The sequence below is a fragment of the Acanthochromis polyacanthus genome, chromosome 2, assembly GCF_021347895.1.
Source record: "Acanthochromis polyacanthus isolate Apoly-LR-REF ecotype Palm Island chromosome 2, KAUST_Apoly_ChrSc, whole genome shotgun sequence".
Lineage (NCBI taxonomy): Eukaryota > Metazoa > Chordata > Actinopteri > Pomacentridae > Acanthochromis > Acanthochromis polyacanthus.
Genome location: NC_067114.1, coordinates 5,695,894 through 5,716,801, shown reverse-complemented (window position 1 = coordinate 5,716,801; position 20,908 = coordinate 5,695,894). Strand labels below are relative to the sequence as shown.

The following is a 20,908-nucleotide window of genomic DNA, read 5'->3' as shown; positions in this document are numbered from 1 at the left end:
AAAATAAGAAGGTGAGAGTATTTTAAAACCCTGCCATTTCTTATACCCTCGGCGATAAAACAACAGACAAGCCATATTTTATGTTTGTGTTAAATATTCCCATGTGCGGCACCTCTATGACAGCTTATTCTCAGGCAGATTTATCACAACCCTTATCTGCTCAACTCAACAGACAAAGGCGAGGCACACGGCTTACAGTGTAGCGTGCTGATGCCTGAGGCACAAGACAAAGCATACAATCAATACAAATCTCCAGTCTATACATTGAGCAGGAGTGGGTTGACACACATCTTTCCAGCCGCCATACATCACAACTTCTTATCTAATTAGCTCCCTGAAGAGTATTACATGTCTGCTAATTCACTCATTGTATTCTGCCCGCAAAAAAAATAATATGCTATCTACTCTAAGTGTCGCTGCGCTTTGTTGTTGTGATGAAGGGAATCTATTAATGATGCAGTACAGATTCAAGGAAATATATAATTAGACTTTACACCGATTAATCAATGTTCTTCACCATGGGAAAATGATTCTGACTTAATTCTGTGATCTGCTACAGTTCAATGATAAGATCAAACCTCTTCAAGGCTTATACTTTGGTAACCATTTCTCTCATATGGTACCCAAGAGATACCTACTGGAGTTTTATAGCATTAAATCCTTTTTTGCACAGAGCTGGTTTTATTTTGCAGTTTGAGAAGAAATGTGGAGAAGTTCCACGGGGTCACAAACCTTGATTTACTCTTTAAGGTTCTATTTCTGGAAACGAGCTGCTCAGGCTCATAAAGAAAGCAAAAGTGTTGCATGTTGCAATGCCTCTGTTGTTTCTTTGCTGTTCATTATCCTTTGCTTTAACAAAAATCGAAATATACACACACTTATTCTTGGCCCAGTGTTCTTCCTCGAAGAATCCATGTGCAGGAAACTACCGAGTCTGAAGATAGCTTTATCTAAATATCATATTTATCTGCTTTAAGTGCTCAAAGGTGGCAGTTAAATTTCAGTCCAAGTTGTAAGATCAGAGAGAACAGAAGCAAAAAGATCAATGCATGTATCTTTGTCTGAATTTTTTTTTTTTTTTAGTCCAGGATGGATTCACAGAATACAAATAGCCTTTTCCAGGAATATCCTGCACCACACTCACACAGGTTCATACGTCTACACTTGGAAGTTGCTCTCGTACAAAAACAGTCGAACAAAAGTCTTATCCACTGAGCAGCCATACTGGAACAAGTGATTTTAAATGTGTTCCATAAGCAGAATTCAGCAGTGGTTTATCTTCCCCGGTCCAATGTAAAACCCAAGAACTGACCCAGCGACCCTTCCAGTCAAAGGTTCAGTTCTCTAACCTTTAGGCCACCTTAGCTTTCTTTGTGTGCTTTACACTTGTATGTATATGTCAGTCTGTCTGCAGTAACAGAGAGGAAAGAGAAAAATAACATTTGCCTCAGGCTCCCAGTAGTGTGACCACAGCACCTTCCTTCAATAAAGATCTTATACATGCATTACAGTGGACGGGCTTTCCTCTCTCTCTGCGACATCACTGCATAACTCACTGCTGTCCTGATGGATTCTGAGCTGTTAAGAGTGAAAATGAAAATAGTTTTTCTCTTTGTCTAGAGTCAAACACATTTGGGGATTCAGTCTGAGAAATGCACTCACCTTTCTTCATTTTTCCCCAAAAGGGAAAATATGAGCGACTAGATTCTGGTTAAGGAAAGATTACCCTCGGGGAAAATGTCAGCAGGACTAGACTACACTGTTACTGGAGGGAAACATGACAGCGTGTGCATCATCAGCAGAAATAATGAAAAAAAAACAAGACCCAAACTCTTGGGCCTTCTTTGAGTGGCTGACTGATCCTGATTTTAATTCAGTGCAATGGCATCAGGCAGATGACTAATTTAGTGAAGCTCCCAGCCAACGCATGTTCAAAAAGCATCTGTCAATTCATGGAGAGCTATGAGAATGTAGCAGATGTAGGCACATTCAGTGAAGTCAATATGTTTTTGCTAAAAACTTGAATCAGCTATTGAGCCTGCTTTAACATAAATATCAGGCTTGACAAATTAGACTCCTTATCTCCTTTTGTTCTGGTTAATCCTGCATTTATCTCTCAGTTGTTCAATACACCTCGTCTGGCTTCAAAGTTAGGAAATCACTCACTATTGTTCTCTTTTAAGATTTTTTATATGCACTTTATCATGATTTGTCTTTTTGCTGACTTTCTTACATTTATACACTCATGGCTGTACTCAGTTCTGACTATATGACATTACATATGGTCAATTTCATATGTGCCAAAACCTGCTAATGAATTTCGCTTCACAGTACATGCTTACATCATACAATGCCTTGTAACTTCACTGACAATGTACTAAATTCATAAAGGATTATGATAAAGCTGCAGCAAATCTTGACTTTAAACCTCTTAACTCACAGTCCACTTCACAAACATATACCCACACTTATAAAATGCTGTCCCTACTGTATAAACGCAGACTTTTATGAGAAGAGTTCAATGCAGCAAAGAGAAGGGAAACCTCTGAGAGAGTCTTTTTTTATTTGAAGCCTTAATCTTTTCAGCACATTTGAGGTCCCTTCAATGTAGAGCGGATTTTAATATTGTTTATAGATGTATGCAGTTACAGAATTTACTCTAGACTGAATAAATAGTCATAGCCTACATAATCTTCCCCAAATTGAACAGCGTAATAGATAAACTGTCAAGTGAACAGCAGTAAGCAATGCACCAAAGCAGTATAATCAAAAAACACCCGCATGGGACTTTTTTTCTGCACATAATGAATACTGCTTCTTTTGATACTTGTGTACACTTTGGCAATACTGTACAGTATGAAGGCAGAACTTGTGCTTGTTGTAGTTTCACACTGCTGTGTTGCTACATTTGCACCAGAATCCGAATCCTTCTTCAACAACGGCAAATGAGTCATATGTTTGGCCACCTACAACTCATTAAACAATCACCTTTATTGACCTACATACTAATGTGTAGTGGCTATGCACATAATGAAATGAGTGCTGCTTTGAGGACATTTGCTGATGAAAGACCAATAACAGAATTAGTCTGGTTTTCATCCAAACAAAGTTAAAAAGGCATGTGACATCATCCCTGCGTGGATAATTGTTCAAGTGGATGTTGTGCTCTGTCATGTGCACTCAATTTCATGATTACAAAGTTGTATAACAGAACAATGTGAACACTGGGATTATAAATCTGTTGCAAAAGGCTGTGAGCGCCTATTGCGGTGCATACACAGGCTTTCTGTGAAACATCTACACAGAATTTAATGCATTTCGTTGCTGGAGTGGCTCACTTTCAATCTTGCGTGAGACAAGACTTTTGTCTTGTATGCAGTCTGTTAATTGCTGCCTCATTGGCAAAACGTAGATGTTACATCTTGCCATTGGCATATTAATTGAAGAAAAGCTCTGTCGAGAGAAAAGACTGACTATTCACATTCTTTCATTAACCAGACTATGCATATAGAGGTCACATCTGAGACCATCTACCACATTTTCTGCCTGCAAATATAGTCTGTTCAAAAAAAACCTGTTTTCCAAACTCAGTGATGCATTTTCAAAGATCCATCTAATCTACAGTCTTCCCATCATGCACGGATTCGACTAAATTTGGAAATCTGGCCACACGACCAGGAAACACTGACAACATATTTTGATAAAGTGTTCAGAGATGCAATTCCAGCATTGCTTTTCCTCCGATTTTTTTGGAGAGTACAAGCAATATGATTTTGCTTTGGGTCAGAAGTCAGGTTTCAAATTCCAGTCAGTAAGTGCACACAGCTTTTTTAAAGTGACCGTATAGATGAGGTCAAACTTTAAAGCCTATATTTATTTATTTATCCTCTTTTTTTTTTTTCTCCCCCCCACCCCTCGTCCTCACTCAAATGCAGACTAAGCTCTGCTTCTGGCTTTCAAACGGAGTGGACAGATTAAGCTGAGTTAGGCCTACTTTCCATAGATGTGTTGGCGTGGCACTTTCAAATCCACACTTCCTCCGCTCGCTTTCTGCAGAAACCAGTTAAGAGGTGACACATCTATACTTCTTAAACTGGAAGGTAGCTGGAGATTAACAAATGAAAATGTCAGTACAAAAAAAAGTCAACAGTTGCAAAAAAAAAAAATGTGGGAAAAAGAAACATTGATACAACAGTGTTTCCTTTCTTTAATATTTCATAGATACCCACAATATACAAAGCATTTTGACTGTGATACTGGTTATTGTGATGGTGGTGATGATGATGAAGATGAAGATGGTGTAGGTTAGGAAAATCCTGTGGCAAGCTTTACTTTTGTTATTACTGTAGACACAAGGTTGATATTCAAAATTTATGGTGCAGGTTTTTGCTGTCCATTTAGCTCTACATCTATTCCTAATGTAAAACAAATAATATTGCAGCTGCTTCTACTGGTCAGAATGGAGTCCTAGTACAAAGAGGAGTGAAGACAACAAAAACTGGGCACTATTGGACTCTGTTTTTAAAATTCTGTGCAGCCTTAGTACTTAAGAGTCACACAAACTCATGAAAGACTTTATGTTCTTTGAAGTTTTGTTAGACTATTATCCACATTTAGCTCACAGCCATTTCAGATGAGTATAAATATATGCACACTGTATTTCAAAAGTAGTTTTAAGCCCACACTGTGGAAGGATTTTGTGAGTAATTGCGAAAACATACTGTAATGATTCCTTCCGTCCACACTGGTTGTGAGGAGGTCATTTCTCAGCGCAATTCCAAAGTGAGAGATGGAGGACAAAAAAGGGAGTTTCATAATTGAAAGACCAACTTTGGAAGGTGCTCACGTGGACGTCTGACTGGGAAAGGTTAAGTCCTACTTGCATTGGAGGAATTTTAGGATGCATTTTTGCACAAAACAAAAAGTAGGGATGTTTTCTCCCATATTGCCCGTTAAGAAATTATCTTTTCGTGACTAGTCTGTACAGGAGGAACCATGACAGCAAGACTAAAGCTATTTCTTGAAGCTAACAAGTACAATGCATAAAACCTTCAGCATCAGATGCTAACTTGATCCCATTTGCATTCATTTATTTATTACAATTAGCATAATCTCAACAATCAGTATTCCAAAACTCTTTCAGATAGAAAATGGTAAAATTCTCCAAAACAAAACCAAAGCAGCTCTTTCCTCTTCTAAGTGACTAATAAGGTTGGCTGTGTGTCAGTGACTTTGTGTGCCTTGTTCAAAATAACACATCAGTCAAACCTGAGAATCTGTGTGCTACTTAAAATACACAACTTGGCAATATAATCAGCTGAAGCACTTGTTTACGGGTAAATGCTGATTGGGACTGGTTCACACATGGCAGCTTCACTGAAACATACCCCAGTTTGTACAGAATGTCTCATCAGCACATCACAAAAGAAGAACAAACGGACGAATTCAAAACAAGAAAGGAATGATCTCTTTGAAACATTTATTATGAAATTATAAAGGTAGAATAGCACTGTTGAAATAAAGCTTTTAGAAACAGAATAGGGGGTTGCAGTGGACTGAAGAACTGGAAGAGTTTATTTCAGATGTAATTAAAGTATACCCAGCAATGGAGAAAAAAAAAGGAGAAAGCAGGGCAAATAAATAATACAAAAGAAAAAACAAAACAAGTCCATTATTGTTTAACACAGCACATTAGGCAAGATTACCAGGAGTTCAATTTACATGAAACATCTCATATATACAAGAGAGATTTACATCGATGAGGGTTACAGAGTCTTTGTGAGCTATGGGGCCCAGTGGCAAAGCAGTCAATGGCAGTCACATTTCAAGTCAAGTGTGGCTCGTTGCTTGAGGGGGGTTTTGGCTGGCAATGCCATTATCACAACTATTAGTCTAGACAGTGGCACACGCTAGTGGCAGAGTGGCGGCCTGTGTGTTACTTGACACAACAACCCAATGACAAGGACATGTCTCCCTCTGGGTTTGTCATGTCAGGATATACAGCACCGCTTTGCCAATCTTTTTTTTCCCTTTTTTCTTTTTTCTGTTTTTTGTTTTTCCCCACACACCCCTTTCGCTCTAATGATAAACGGAGAGTGGATGATAACGGGGAGGAAAGTTGGGCGACGCGCTGAGCACAGAGCACCCTCATCTGTCACAAATGATCAGAACACAAAAGGTGAACACACCCTTGGTGATTTTACATTGCATGTAACGGCATTGACCCCGATTAAAAACAAGGGTGAGAGGTTAGGAGCGGGAGAGACGAAGGGAGGGTGGGAGAGGAGGGGAGATAAGGAGTGGGTGGAGGGAGGCAAAGTGAGGAGTGGAGAGGAGAGATGGGGTGGGGGGAGGGGGCATTCAAACAATGAAGTAGCATCATAACTTCATCTTTTTAGATATTTTTTTCTTTTTTAAGACAAGCAAGCAGTCAAGAAACATTTTCTTCCACCCTCTACTCTTATTCTTAAAGACAATTTCAGAGAATTTCAGATGAGGTGTTGAAACCTGAAGTGTTTTGAGCTGCAGTTTGTCTCTTTTTTTTCCTTTTTTTCTTCTTCTCATCATGCAGTGTTCGGAAAAAAATATGAAGCTAGTATGTCAACTTGATTGATTGCCTTAGAAAAATGGGAAATGTGTTTTGTGGATTAGTGAAAACATGGAGATGAATTAAATAATGACAGTCCCACAAAAGCCGCAATGACTTTTGTGCATTAACTTCACAAAGCAAACCCCCTGAAGATTGATCATCAATCAATTTGCTTTGAGAATTTGCAGAAATGGATGATAAATTTGAGATGAATGGGTTGCCAGCCAAAAGTAATGGACAAACAACAAACCAGAAAAAAACAAAATAAATCATACACACACGTACACACACAAACACATAAGACCTTTTGATACGAGACAACATTTGTCATTATCAAAATTTGCGTTGTATATGTATCACAGAATAAAACGGTGTAATGAGGAAAGGTTTTTCAACACGTTATGAAAATGTTAAAACTGAAAATGAAAATTAATTAAATGTGTTTACAAAAAAAATCAAATGTAATTCCTGGTAATTTGCCATCATCTGTGTTTTTGGCAATCCTGCCCCTGGCAGTTATAGACAACAAAGAAAAAACAAAAGGCTATAAATATATTAAAAATCAGTAGCACTTCATTTTTCTCAACAGGGGAAAATAAAAACATATAAATGAACTCCACAGTTCAGCCAGTGTACCAACAGGGAGCTTTGATTTATTTTGTTGTTTTGTGCAGACAAAACTGGATCCCCCTTGGGGCAATAATCTACTCCAATAGTACTCACACCCACTACCTTAGTATAGCCCGCAATCCATTTAATTTCCTTTTACCCACCTAGACATAAAGGACATGACAAGTTTTTTAAAGAAATACAATGTTCTCTGCGGTAAAGAGCCTTGCAAATCCTCCACTGATGATTTAAAGCTTTGATAGAAACTTCACTCACATACTTATTGGCTTACTATCTCCAGTTAGCTACATTTGTTTTGAGGATCTGCTACGTTTTACTCAATAGGAGCATCCAGAAGAATTCTTGCATCTACCTGTGGTTGTCTTAATTATTAAACTGATGTTGGCAACAGATCCAAACGTAGATAACGTTGAGTTTGTTCCCGGATTCGGTCCATTAATGTCTTTATAGTTATGCATCCACTTTAACTTTTTGTTCATATCGACAGAAACAAACACATTTTACAAGTTAGAGTCCTTATTTTCAAGAAAATTTGAAACCCAGTGGAGGATTATTAGTTAGAAGTATCAAGGACCTGTGCACAGGATCCTGATTAACTGACAGGATAGCTGGGAAGAAGGATGTATGATCACAGTCGGCAACAATCACTGGCCTCTCTCCATCTTCGTCTTTCATAGCGCCAAACTCTGTGTCAGCACAACCCAGAAGATATTGCAACAGACTTTTCCCCTCAGGTGCAACATTGTCATAGTTCATTAATCTTCTCAAACTTCTCCTGCTGCCATCAGCCCCCGTACATACTACTAATCCCCTTATTAATGTGGCAAATGAACCTGCACAAGAAGGACGACTCCCCCAAGGCTCCATAATTACAATGGTCTGTACAAACTCCTGTTTGCATAGAATGTCCATTCATTAAATGTACTGACAAGACAACTCCAGGAGTACTCCGCTAAGGATTCACGGTTTTTCCTCACAGGTCTTTTCACATATCCTGGATTTTAATTTGAATACTCCATCTACTGTAATATTTAATAGTCTGCACACGGTTCTGTGACTGATACTGTAACATAAGTCTATTTTTACACTGTAGTGGTCACAACAGGGAGGAAGGTGATACGAGTGAGATCTAGACAGAAAGATTGAACAAAACTGTAAACAACATAAATTTCAGTAGTACTCTGATGAAGTGAACCCATCCACGTGTTGGTATTTGTTCAATATGTGCTGAAACTACAATGAAACTGCAAAAAAAGGGATCAGTTATACGTCCCCAAAACTAGGGCATGATTTGTGGTGTAGAAGAGCACATCAGAGCAGTGTGCGATGAGATAATTGTAGTCACACACTTCTTTTCAGTGTTTGCATGTCATCTGCAGTGTAAGAAAGGAAGAAAAAAAACAACTAATAACCCACAGCAATTAAGACGTCTTCCACATGAGGTGTTCTAGCTTCGGCACAAATGAAAGTCTACATAAGGCGCGTAATTGTGCATTCTAACATATAATGTATATTAACACAGCCAAAATGAAGGGACAGAGGGAACATTTTGTGCATCTGCAAGAGTGTGCATATGAATCTCTGTATGCTGGCTAACTCAACTTAGAATTAAAACCCTTATTTTCACATTCACCATGGTTTTATTAAGGTTAACGGTGAAGAGTGAGAACTTAAAATCGATTATGCACGACGCTTCATGCACTGTCTCGATGACTACTTTCAATCCCCCCGGTAAATCCATGCTAACATGTTAATAAGATGAGCCTTGGGATCTGATGCACAGTACATAGCTAATGCGTCGCCACTGGGCTCATGTTATGTTAGTGAATCACATCTATGTCTGAGACTACTGACAGAAGGAGAGTAAGACTGATGGTGATGAGCATGCTTGGTTTCTTAGATGCTTGTGTTGCCTTGTGAAACTAGGACAGTGTTTTGCTTTTTTCCTCAGTGTTGTTTACACTAATGTAGGTCCCTAGAGGGTAAATAATAAGTGAGAGGGAAAAAAAATAAGAAAGGAAAGGCAAGGATTGCTCCTATTGCTGGTTTGGGGGTCTCTGTAACGCTGATTCCACTAGGCATTCGTCTGTGATGACATTACTGTAGATCTGCTGTTTCTATTCTCCATATGCTCTACATTCTGACAGGAAGACACCACGAAAAACCCTCACTGTTCTTCCCACATCTTTATCTCGGCCTACTTCTTTATCAATTTCCTTTCAGTTTCCTTAGAAGTATTTATTGGTTGCTGCTGATGTTGCATAGAAGTGACTCTTGAGAACCGGGAGAAAATGGCTTTTCAATTCTTAGAGAGAAGGTCAATTTTAAAAGCTATTCCCTTCAGCTTCACACGAGTCTTCCTCTTGAACCTCCTCTTTCACTTAATTGCTTATTTCTTGTCAGTTTCAGGCAACAATGGGTGATTGGTGTTGGTTTGCTGCTCATAAGGCAGCAATGTAAATGCTAACATTCATCATCCTATAATATACCTTTGCAGTACTTTATGACGCGCAACAATTCGGCACCCAGCTGGTTACAATTTCAACATATGACATGGAATCGCGTTTTATGAACAAAAAAACAGATAACTTTAAATGATATTGACTCTTATCTATGTATATATAAGAAATCTTTTAATAAAGCAGTTCCTGTCTTTTTCCAAAGCGTTCCTGCTCTGCAGGGAATATGATATGATAATCCACTGATATTACCTTTCGGATATACTGTATGTTTAAAGATTCACTGAAAAGTAATTGGTATTTTTTGGCTTTTGCTTTTTTTTAAAAATTAGAGCTAATCTCCTGTCTGTTTTTTTAATTTATTTATTCAATACAGTCAGAAACCCAAAAGGAAAAGAACATACTGGATGGGCATCTATTTGTCAATTCCTATGAAATGGAGATGACATGAACATGTCAATACAAATGGTTGCATCATGCAAAACAATCAAAATATAGATGGAACAATGACATTGATAACATACCCCGCTTTATCCAGTAAGACATGTCAGTGCAGCCAGTGCAGTCTAATCATTTTACCACAATCAATAACTGCCATTTAACCTCAGATCTGAGCTGCAATCTTTATCAGTAAGATGTTTTGGGGTAGTTCTGACTGAGAACCACACGGACACTGTATGGGTCTTCATTACAAATCTCCAAAGACAGACATTAGCTAATAATGGAAAGGTAGAGAATTACTTTGTGTGCTAATATTAAAGGAGTGGAGATAAGAAAGTGTTTGCAGTCAAGATATGTTGGTGCATATTTATTTGGGTAGGTATTGCAAATGAAAGGACATATATCTAAGTACTACTGTTTAATCAATACATTAATAAATAATAATTTGATTAAGATTTGGTGAATTCTATGACATGACTATAAGACACGTTTCATGCTCCAGCTCTAAAAACAGGCGTTATTATTGACTGAAGATGGCTAGATTGAACAGACCAAACTGCTTTATTCCATTAGGTAGTGAATCGAACGTAGAATTAGAGCGAGGCACAACTTGAGATCAGTTTCAACCCTCATTTTTTTTCAGCTATATACACAAGTACAAAGAAAGACATCTATCAAACTGTACAGAACATCTGAGAGGACCATGCGTGAACAAAGGTGCCTGTAACAGTGCATTATTCATATTATCTGTGGCACTATAGAACACACTGGCTCTGTTTGGGAGCTTCTTTGAATCATTTGTCAGGATTATTGATTCCAATAAATCTTGCGTGGAATTGTGGGATGACTGAGCGAATCAATGAAGTTGTGCTTACAGTAGAGTGTCATATCTCATGTTTCCTCCTCTGGGGTTGAATAGCCCCCCACCCTCTCTCCCTCCACTCCACCTGCTCCCGCCACCACCATCACCATCACCCATTTCATCGCCTCAACTCATCTCCCCTCTCTCTCACACACTCTCTCTCTCTCACACATCACCAACCACACACACCAACAGCGCCTGGCAAATGACGCCACACTGAATGCCTCTTTTGACTGCTACCTCTCACACAGAAAGACATTAAATGCAACCCCAGATGCAATGACCCGGAGGTATGCATCGACAGGAGTCGCACAGTGTCACCCCTGTAATTCCACTCTCTCTTCCGGATAGATCTTATCACTCACGTCTCTAACTGCCATTATCAATCTTCCCTGTGCAGCCTCTGCATCATTAGGCGAGAGTATTTCACTAAGAACACTAACATAGGTTTCACTCCTTTCTTCTCCTCCCTTGCATTTATAAGTCCACTGCAGGTTGGCATCGTGCCAGGCTGTGCCATGCAGCGCAACACTGCCACCTAAAGGTTCAGTACCACCACCCATCAAGCCTGACCCACTGACAACAGTCTCTCTGCCTCCCTTCCTCAATCTGCCCTCTCTCTCTCTCTCTCTCTCTCTCTCCCCTCTTTTTCTGCTGTTCCCTGTATTTGTCCACGTGTGTTCTATTAGATTAGAACTGTGTGTTGTGTAGTGGTGCTTTATTAGCAGAAAAATTAATAAGGCTTTGATAAAAAGCAGCATGGATTACGTTGAAATTTGAGGCTCATTATTGGCTAATCCTTTTTGAATTGGATGTGTATCAAGTTCCAGACAAGCTTCACTCAGTTCGCTAGTGTGCTTTGAGAGGAGGCATTTAATTCAAGCCTAGATGATGTGGCAAAGCCTACAGTGACATTCACAATACCACTGCAGCAGACTAATTATTGACTGTTGTTATTGCTGCAGGTGTTGAAAAGGTTACCAAGTCTTTTGTGATATTACAATACACACCAAAACAAAGAAACAAACAAAAAAAACATGAATACACTCAAGAGTTACATGAGGAGAGAGGTGAAAAGTCTGCTATTTTTTGAGGGGGGGGGATGTGTGCAGCATTTCTCTATGATGATAACAGTAATCTGAGTAGATAGGCAAGAAAAAAATGTTTCTTTCACAAAGAACATTGAGTCACAATTAATGTTATGTTGGTACATTTTACCAGTGATCTAACCTGGGTGCTGAAGAGACAAATAAGGCAAGGCAATCACTTACCCACTTGCATTTTCTTAAATATGAATTAAATATATATTAAAGACAAAACATCAGTCTATAATTATCACCCCATAAAGTATGCATGTGATTCCATGTGAGTCCATAATCAACCCTATCAATTAGCAGTTGTTCAAGTTACTTTTTCTCTCTTTTTTCACTTTTAAGTTGAGAAACAGTGGAACTTGCTGAAGCAGAATATCTCCTGTACTCTTTTCTGTTGCTTCACAGTACCGTAGAGTGAGTCCCTAATCTAGACTGGCACTTTAGCACTGTGGAACAGGGCAGTTATAGGCAGTACTTATAGACCAGTAAAAGTGCTCTTTTACCTGCTGTCTGGTGTGCATGGGCCCCTTCGTCTTGAACCCTCCTTGGGAGCTGCACTCTGAGGCACTGAAGTGGTCGGAGCTCGTGGAGGATCTCTTGGAAAGGGTGTCACAGCCCCCAACAAATGTGTTATCCAATGGGAGCTCCTGAATCACGTGATGCTTCTTCACTGAGACCGGTGTGTCGGCCTTCAGGTGGAAGGCCGACTGCGGTGAGGCGGACTTGTAGTGCCGTGCCAGGTCTGGGCTGCTCGGTTTGAAGGTTGTGGTAGGTGTGGCATTCCAATCAAAGCGTCCAATCCCTTGCTCCTCCAGCTCGGTGGGCAGACTGATGGTTCCATTGATTGGCTCGTGGGCAGGATCGTCAGGTTTGTTCCCCTCAATGGTGACAAAGTTGAGCAGGGAGCTTTTGGGGGACTTTCTTTTCTTGCGCTTTTTCTTCTTGTTCTGCTTGTTTTCTGTGTTGGGTGACATCCACTCAGCCCCTTGTTTTTTCCTCTGCGCAGCTTTGAACCTGGAAGCGTGGCGGCAACGCAGCAGCACAGTGACAAAGATGACAATAATCACCACTAAGGCGCCAGTAACAAAGGCTATCATTATGGTTAAATAGTCACCACTTTGATAAGTTTCGCTGCTTTCCCCGATGTTTCGGTCTATCGGGGTCTCCATGGTGCGTCGGATGAGATCATAGATAAGCGTCGAGTTTCCCACAGTGTCATTGACATACAGGAATACCAGCACCAGAGTATGGAGAGATTTAGGATATCCAAGGTCACTGATGTTGACCACTAATCTGTGTAAGCCTATGTCAGTTACAGCTGGTTTTTCCTCCAGAGTAATATTCCCCGTGACAGGGTCAATTCTGAACAGACCCTTGTTGTTCCCGCTCACAATAGTGTATTTGAGTTCTGCATTCATCCCTGTATCACCATCTACTGCAAACACTTCAGCGACCACAGATCCTGGGATAGAGGAGAGAGGGACAAGCTTAAAAGACGTGTTGGAGGGGGGGTAGATGACGATGGGGGTGTTGTCATTCACATCGATGACATTGATGGTCACCTTTGCGGCTGAGGAGCAGGGTGGCCTGCCACTGTCCACAGCCCTAACATCAAAAGTGTAGGAGCTCTGCTGCTCCCTATCAAATGACACATTAGATTTTATCACCCCAGAGTACGGATCTAGTATAAAGTTCTCATTGTCATTCAGTATCGAAAGAGAAACAGCAGCATTTTCTCCAGCATCTGAATCTGTCACAGTTATCACCCCCACAGTGCTGTATTTAGGAAGATTCTCAGACACAAAGAACTGAAAGTGGTTATGTGTGAACTTGGGGTTGTTATCATTTTCATCAAGCACAGTTACAATGACGGCTGCCTGCGTTTGCAGAGGGGGCGTCCCGTTATCTCTTGCCGTTACAGTGAAGAGGAACCTATCCTGATCCTCTCGGTCAAAAACCCTGGATGCAGTCAGGACCCCCGTTTTGCGGTCGAGATCAAAAAATGAAGCATTTGGTCCCAGCTGATACACTATCTCTGCATTTTTCCCGCTGTCCTCGTCTGTGGCACTGAGAGTAGTGAGGAACAGGTCGCGTTTGTTGTTTTCCATAACAGCCAGCTCAATAACTGGCTGAGTAAAAATAGGCGGATTGTCATTCTCATCCTCCAGCCTCACTCTCACCAAGGCAGTCTGATTCAAGCTCGGTTTTCCAGAGTCAGAAGCCACAATTTTAAAGTTGTATTCCTTCGTCCCTTCATAGTCGAGCAGTGCAGATGTCTCTAACAGGTATTGGTTGTCATACACAGCTTTGAGATGGAAGGGCACATCCTTCTCTATGAAACAAATGACCTTGCCGTTGATGTCAGTGTCTTTGTCCGACACTGTGATGAGAGCTATCTTGGTATTGATGGGATCCTTCTCCGAGAGGAAAACAGTGCCATTAATGGGACTGATTATGTACCTCAGGTCTATATTAGGTGGATTGTCATTAACATCAGTCACATTTATCGTAACAGTAGCTTTGGCTGGACTTGAGCTGCCATCACTAGCTAAAACAGAGAGCTTATGAATAGCAGTCTCCTCTCTGTCCAGGGGCCTCTGCACTGTAATCAGGCCAGATGTTGTATTTAATGCAAACAGTCTTTTTGTAGCAGGAGGCACCTGAGTACCAAATACATAATGTATCTCTGCATTTGCCCCTATGTCTGCATCTGTGGCCTGAAGCTGCACCACAGACGTGCCAATAGGGGAGTTCTCTGGTATATGCACCTCTATCTGACTCTCTTTAAAGACCGGTCTGTTGTCGTTGACATCTGTGACAGTAACCTGCAGAATGGCAGTGCTGGATTTCTGTGGATTCCCACCATCCTCTACTTTAATCTTCATCACATATGTATCCTTCTGCTCTCTGTCCAGATTCTGCTGCACAATGAGCTGGGGCCACTTCTCCCCCTCAGGCGTTTCTACTATGTCTAAGCCGAAGGCACTTTGCCCATTGATCAGCTCGTATTTATGGACACTGTTGGGGCCAGTGTCTGGGTCAGTGGCAGAAGGAATGGCAAAGCGGCTGTTAATGAGCGTGTTCTCCGGGATGGAGATGTTGATCACAGGGGACGGGAACATGGGGGCATTATCGTTTGTGTCTTTGACAATTATTTTGATCTTAATCAGCCTGAAATAATCATTAGGCAGGATGACCACTTCGATTTCAAAGGAGCACTCGCTGTCCTCAAACGAGGGGCCGGGGCATAACTTCTCCCTGTCGATCCGGTTTGATGTCGTGAATATCTCTCCAGTGCTGCTCAGAACACGGACCAGTGGGTTATCTCCTGCTTTGGAGACGAGCCGGTACACGAGATTAGCACTTGCTCCAGTGGCAGCATTTGTATGGGAAATGTTCAGGTCCTTTGGTATGTTTCCAATGAGGACGTTTTCTTGCAGCTCCTCTCGGATGGGGTAGATTAGCTCTTGGGCTATTGAAGGATCAAGCCATATGCAGGCAAGCAGGGCGCCCAACAGGTAATAGTCCTTTAGATCCATGACAGCGTTAGTGTGTTTCCAGTCTTCGCGGGCTGAAAGGTTTCTTTCTATGCAGCGTTGACACAAGCAGTGACTCCTTGCATGTGATGGCAGGAATCTTCCACGAGCAAACCTACGAATACATGACAGAGTTTCCCTTCAGTGCAGCAACTTCATCATGCACAACAATTAAACTTAATTAAGAAGTAGCCAAATCCCTTCTCACAGTCAGCTGATTTCACTTTACACACACACACACACACACACACACACACACACACACACACACACACACATATATACATATATATATATATAGATATATATATAGATATATATAGATATAGATAGATAGAGGTGTGTGTGTGTGTGTGTGTGCGTAGCCTATACATATACAATAAAATCTCCCTGAGCCTTTTAAAGATTCAAAGAAATCAACAAACACACTGCAGCAACCATTTAGCCAGCCATTCATGTCTGTTGCTCCCCTTTGAAAATCCTCCACATTTTATGAGAATATTTCAGCGCCTCAAATCCCGATTTGTGGCCACAAAACTTCACAACACACTGCACATTAATTTTACACTTAAATTGGCTTTTTTTTTTAAAGCAAGCTTAATCTGTGTGTGGGCTCCTTTCCTAAAGGAAAGGAATGAATGGAGCCCGACAAAGTAAGCTGAATCAGATTTTTGAAAATTCTTAGTGGACAACCTATTTCTCATCTTACATACCCAAATCCGTTGCAGCGCAGGAGAAGAGAGAGGGGGAAAAACTGGAGTGTGTCAGCTCATAGTCTTCTCATCCTCGTGTACCAGCGAGTTTAATTCTGGGAAAGATATCCTTCTCTGTCAGCTCTTGCGCCTTTGGGTCCAGGAAAAAGAGAAGCGAAGAGGAGGACAAAAATGATGATGACAATAATAATCGCCCCGCAAAAAAGAAAGGGGAAAAAAATGATCAGACTCAAGAACAGGTTTGGGATGAAATCAGCTGATCGGGGTAAATTGGAGGCTGCATATGTCGCAGTTCCTTTCCCCCATTTAACTTCGGGAAACGGTGTGGATTTAATTGCGCGACCTGCGGTGATTGCGGTGATCAGCGTCGCTCTCCGGCAGACGCAAGACAAGCAAAGGTGGTCAGCGGTCTGTGGTGCCTTCCATTAGGTCCCAAAAATCAATGCACGTCCCGAAAGAAGAAGAAAAAAGAATGAAATCAAGAAAGAAACCGGCGTTTTGGGTTTTCTCTTCTTCTTCTCCTCCTTCTTCCTCCCCCCTCCTCTCCACGGCTACCTGTGAAGGTGAAGGCGCCGACGAGGTGAACGCAGGGAGAGACACTCGTGTCCCGTCATGTTTCAAGTTCACGGAGCTCCATCGGTGATCGGCAGACACAAGGTTAAATTTAAGAAGGGGAGAAAAAAAAGAAAAAAGAGGAGATGTGAGTCGATCCCACTTGCTTCCGAAAAAAAATGCTTAAAAAATAAACGGGTTAAAGACTGCTGAAGTGTGCCACTGATGCACAAGCGTTTGTATGTGCCCCGTTTATCCTTGCACTTCTCACTCCCGGAGCAGAATATCTTGCTCTAACTCTGTGTAAACCCATAGGAGGGGTGGTGAAGTACACCACACCGACGTGCAGCCCCCACCTCCCTCCGTTACCCCGCCGACCCTCGTCATTGGACACCGCCCCTTCTCTTTCCGTGGCGTCGGCAACCCGAGCGGCAACAGGATTGGCCTGGAGTCACGTCACTTTTCATGGATGGCACCAAATGCAAAAAAAAAAAAAGGAAAAAAAACCGGAGGGGTTGTGTCCGCGGCGAGATGCTCCGTGAAGATGCTGCTGCTGCAGGCTGCGGAGACGCTTAACCAAAAAAAATGAAAGAAAAAAATCTCCCAAAAAGGCTGGATGGTGGTGATGGCGAGGAGGGTGGATGATGGTGATGGTGATGATGAAGCTGGCAGTGCTAATGTAGAAAGAAAAGAGACAAGAGAGAGAGAGACAGAACGTGGCTGTCCTTTAGCTTGTTTGTGATTATATAAAGGCAGATAACACTCATTGGCTCTAAAGGGACGCATCAACCTGTTAGGCTGTTGTCAGGTAGGCTGCAGTAATTGGGGTGGACAGACAAAGCCAACAGACTGAAGCACATCAAAAAAAAAAAAAAAAGATGCTACACTGTGTTTTTTTATTCCGTGGGATATCGACTTGCCCAGAATAAACACTGCCCATATACAATCCAAGCCTTGTGTGAGAGTCACTTATAATTGCGCTCCGGACAGCCAATCCGTTGTCTAAGCATGTTTGCCTGCATATTCACGCTCTGTCCGCCACACTTCCACACCGTGCAGCCGGTCGTCAGCATTTGTCCGTTAGAAATAACCTTGACAGTTATCCTCGTCATCAAAGCTCCACAGCGGTGAGAGCTCTCTCTGTGTCTTTGTGTGCGTAATGGAGGTGAATTGCATGTCTTTTGTTTTGAAGTTTACAGTTGTGGTGATCTGAGGAAGCTTTTTGATTTCTCCAAATGATCTTACTTAGCAAGTTTGAACAAGCAACAAGGCTGTGCAACGTAACTCCAGAAAGAAAGAAAAATATGACAATGTCACAAGTGAGACAAGGTAACTAGGAAGTAGGCCGATTTCATAAAATGGAAATCCAGATCCCAGCCATCATTTAACACCTACTGCCATCCAATCATTACTTAATTTCAATGCAGTAGATAACCCTCACTTTGAGCCATGGCTCTCTCTGGCTGTGCTGCTGCTGCTGAGAAACACAAGCTGTTGAGCTCTAAAGCCTGTCATGGTGAACACTGCCATCTTGAGGTGGACCTTCACAAATGCCTTTTTCCCCTTTAGAGCTTCACATCCTCAACCCTGAGTCTTAATTTATGACTTTTGATTCCTCGACGTACGCTGAGAGTGGACCACAGGAAAGATGGCACTCGGTGAGAAGCACCGGGCGAATGAAGAGGCAGCAGAAAAGTGAGAATGAGCCCCGGTTGCTTGGCAAATGGTGAGCCAAGTGATGGAAAGGACATGGGACCCACTGTTAAGGTGAGAACTAGCCTGCAAATGTCTCCTGAGAGGCTGGCTTATTGCCTGGTCAGCAGTCCATTAGCACAACCCAACCCGGTGGCCTGACCTTTTCTTTTTTTTTTTGCCTCTGGTTCCAGTCATCGGTGTCCTTAGCCTGGGAGGGAACAGCTAAAGGAGCAATCTGTCACTTCGGTTTAAAGTCTGACACTCTGATGTGCAGGAAAGAAAGTGACAACATAACTGTCTACAGCGCTGAAACACTTTCTTGCTCTACTGGCGAGCTGGAGTCATCAGGAACTCATCACCTGCTTTTACGTGCTCACTGGGAGTGCATGTGTCTGGTTCAGAAATCTGCTTCAGTTCAGGAGAATTTACAACATTCCCAGGTCTCTGAGGTGGTGTGATCACACTGTATTGGAAGCGGAGGACAGAGAAACCCAGAATCCCCACTTCTTGTCGGAGTAATTGTTCAGACCTTGGTATCGATCATGAGCTCCATCAGAACTCCACACACAGGTGATGCTGTCATGGGGTTTTCATAGGTCAGTGAAATCTTATTTATTTCGCCTTACGGATGAGGTCGGGTGTCACATGACCTTGAGTGGCACATCAGTGACGGCACAGCTCCTAATTCTAAATTTACCCCGTCTCTCAGGTTTGTTATCTTCTATTTAGTCTACTTTTGAACTGGCTGCAGCTAATGTTTCTGCCAGTCCAAGTTACTGACAACTGATGAATAATGTAGTATGCTAATATATGCCTCTAGGTCTTGCGGTGCACCTCCTACAATTTCACAATCGAAGAGAGAGCCTAAGGGAAGTGTCCAAACCTAAGGCCCTTATGATTCCCTATATACCAGCGCAGTCAAATCACACATTCACCTTGGTCTGATTCACACACTGACTTATGACTCGTTCATGCTGTTGAATTGGCTTCATGAATAATACAAGGAACAAATATGTTTATCTTTCGTGTCCATTAAAGTACAGGTCAAACAGGTAATTTATGTATTTTCCAACTTAAACAAGGTCTGAGGAGCTGCAGCTGGAAATGTAAACAGCTGGTGTCACAACTTCAATGTGGATCGAAAGTGAGAAGCAGAAGGAGCAGCAAACACGAGCAAAGACTGACACCGGTGGAGAAGGTTAAGGTGGGATTTTTCTGTAATTAAGGCGCTTTTTAATTACATTGAAAGTTCCCAGTTTCATACAAAGCAATCATTTCCTTGCACAAACACTAGAAATTGAGGTAACCTTTCAAAATGACAACTTAATAATATCATTCCTAGGAAGAACATTGTTCTAGCTTCACTGGGAATACAGTTTAACAGCTGTAATAGATTATTTTTAAGTACATTTTGTGCCACAATGCACTTTACCATAATTGAGGTGTGAGGCTGTGTTTCGGCCAGGTGAGAAAAACTCCGCAGTGTGAGAAACATTAATACAGGGGCATTTTTAGAGTGTGAAACCTCTTTCGGTGTTGTCTTTTCCAGTCTATGCATGGTCAGATTTATGCAAAATAATCTACCCAGAAGAAATCAAATTGTCCAATCCTTTTAAACATAGAAAATGAATGACAAGCATAGTGTACGTTATCTTAAAACACAATTACTGGACTGAATACTGATTTTTTTTGTTGTTGTTGTTACACCGCCTCAGTTCCTCTAATCAGCTGACTTGGAGAAAAACATCAGTGGAACTATTATCACATGAGTTAAGCCCTGCTGCTTGTGAGGCTTCACCACCTGCCAGCTAAGCAAATGTGTGCTAAAAAAAAAACTGGACATGTGAATAATCAAATATTTTGAGGTGTTTTAGTCATCATCAAAGTCTCCCACTGTTGTTTTACATTTAGATTTTGATGTATAAACTGTTAAAAGACCTAATTTATTTCATGTAGAGATAGAAAGTAGCCATTTTTTATTAGTAAAAGTTTATCTTTCTTTTTTTGGTTTCGTATCCCACTGACATCTGTTTCATTTGTTCCCTGTCAGTACCACCAAAGAGCCACTGTAACTGCTGATGAAATTTAGACCTTTTCCCTTAAAACCCCTTTGCCACTGCGACTTCTCTCGAGAGTGTAATGACCCAGTGGATAATTGGCATCACACATGCTGTGGACCTGAATACTAATCAGAACTTCTAATCAGGCATCTCCAACTTAAAAGTTCTGATACATGCAAGTGAAAAATTTGGGATAGGAAATGTTTATCACTTACTTTGAAAGGGATTTCAGTGAAATCAAACCTTTGAATTCCCTCAAGGAACTTGTGTTGTATCG

The 20,908-nt window shown here is 41.4% G+C and overlaps 1 protein-coding gene across 1 annotated transcript in view; it reads right to left on the bottom strand.

Moving 5' to 3' along the window:
- LOC110966859 (protocadherin-9) overlaps positions 1–17,179 on the bottom strand; it is a 210,592-nt gene extending 193,413 nt beyond the window's left edge. Inside the window, 2 exon segments of the mRNA XM_051944662.1 lie at positions 12,579–15,726; positions 16,325–17,179. Of these exon segments, the coding sequence (XP_051800622.1) occupies positions 12,579–15,614 (3,036 nt within the window). The 5' untranslated portion in view covers positions 15,615–15,726; positions 16,325–17,179.
- Positions 17,180–20,908: the final 3,729 nt, after the last annotated feature.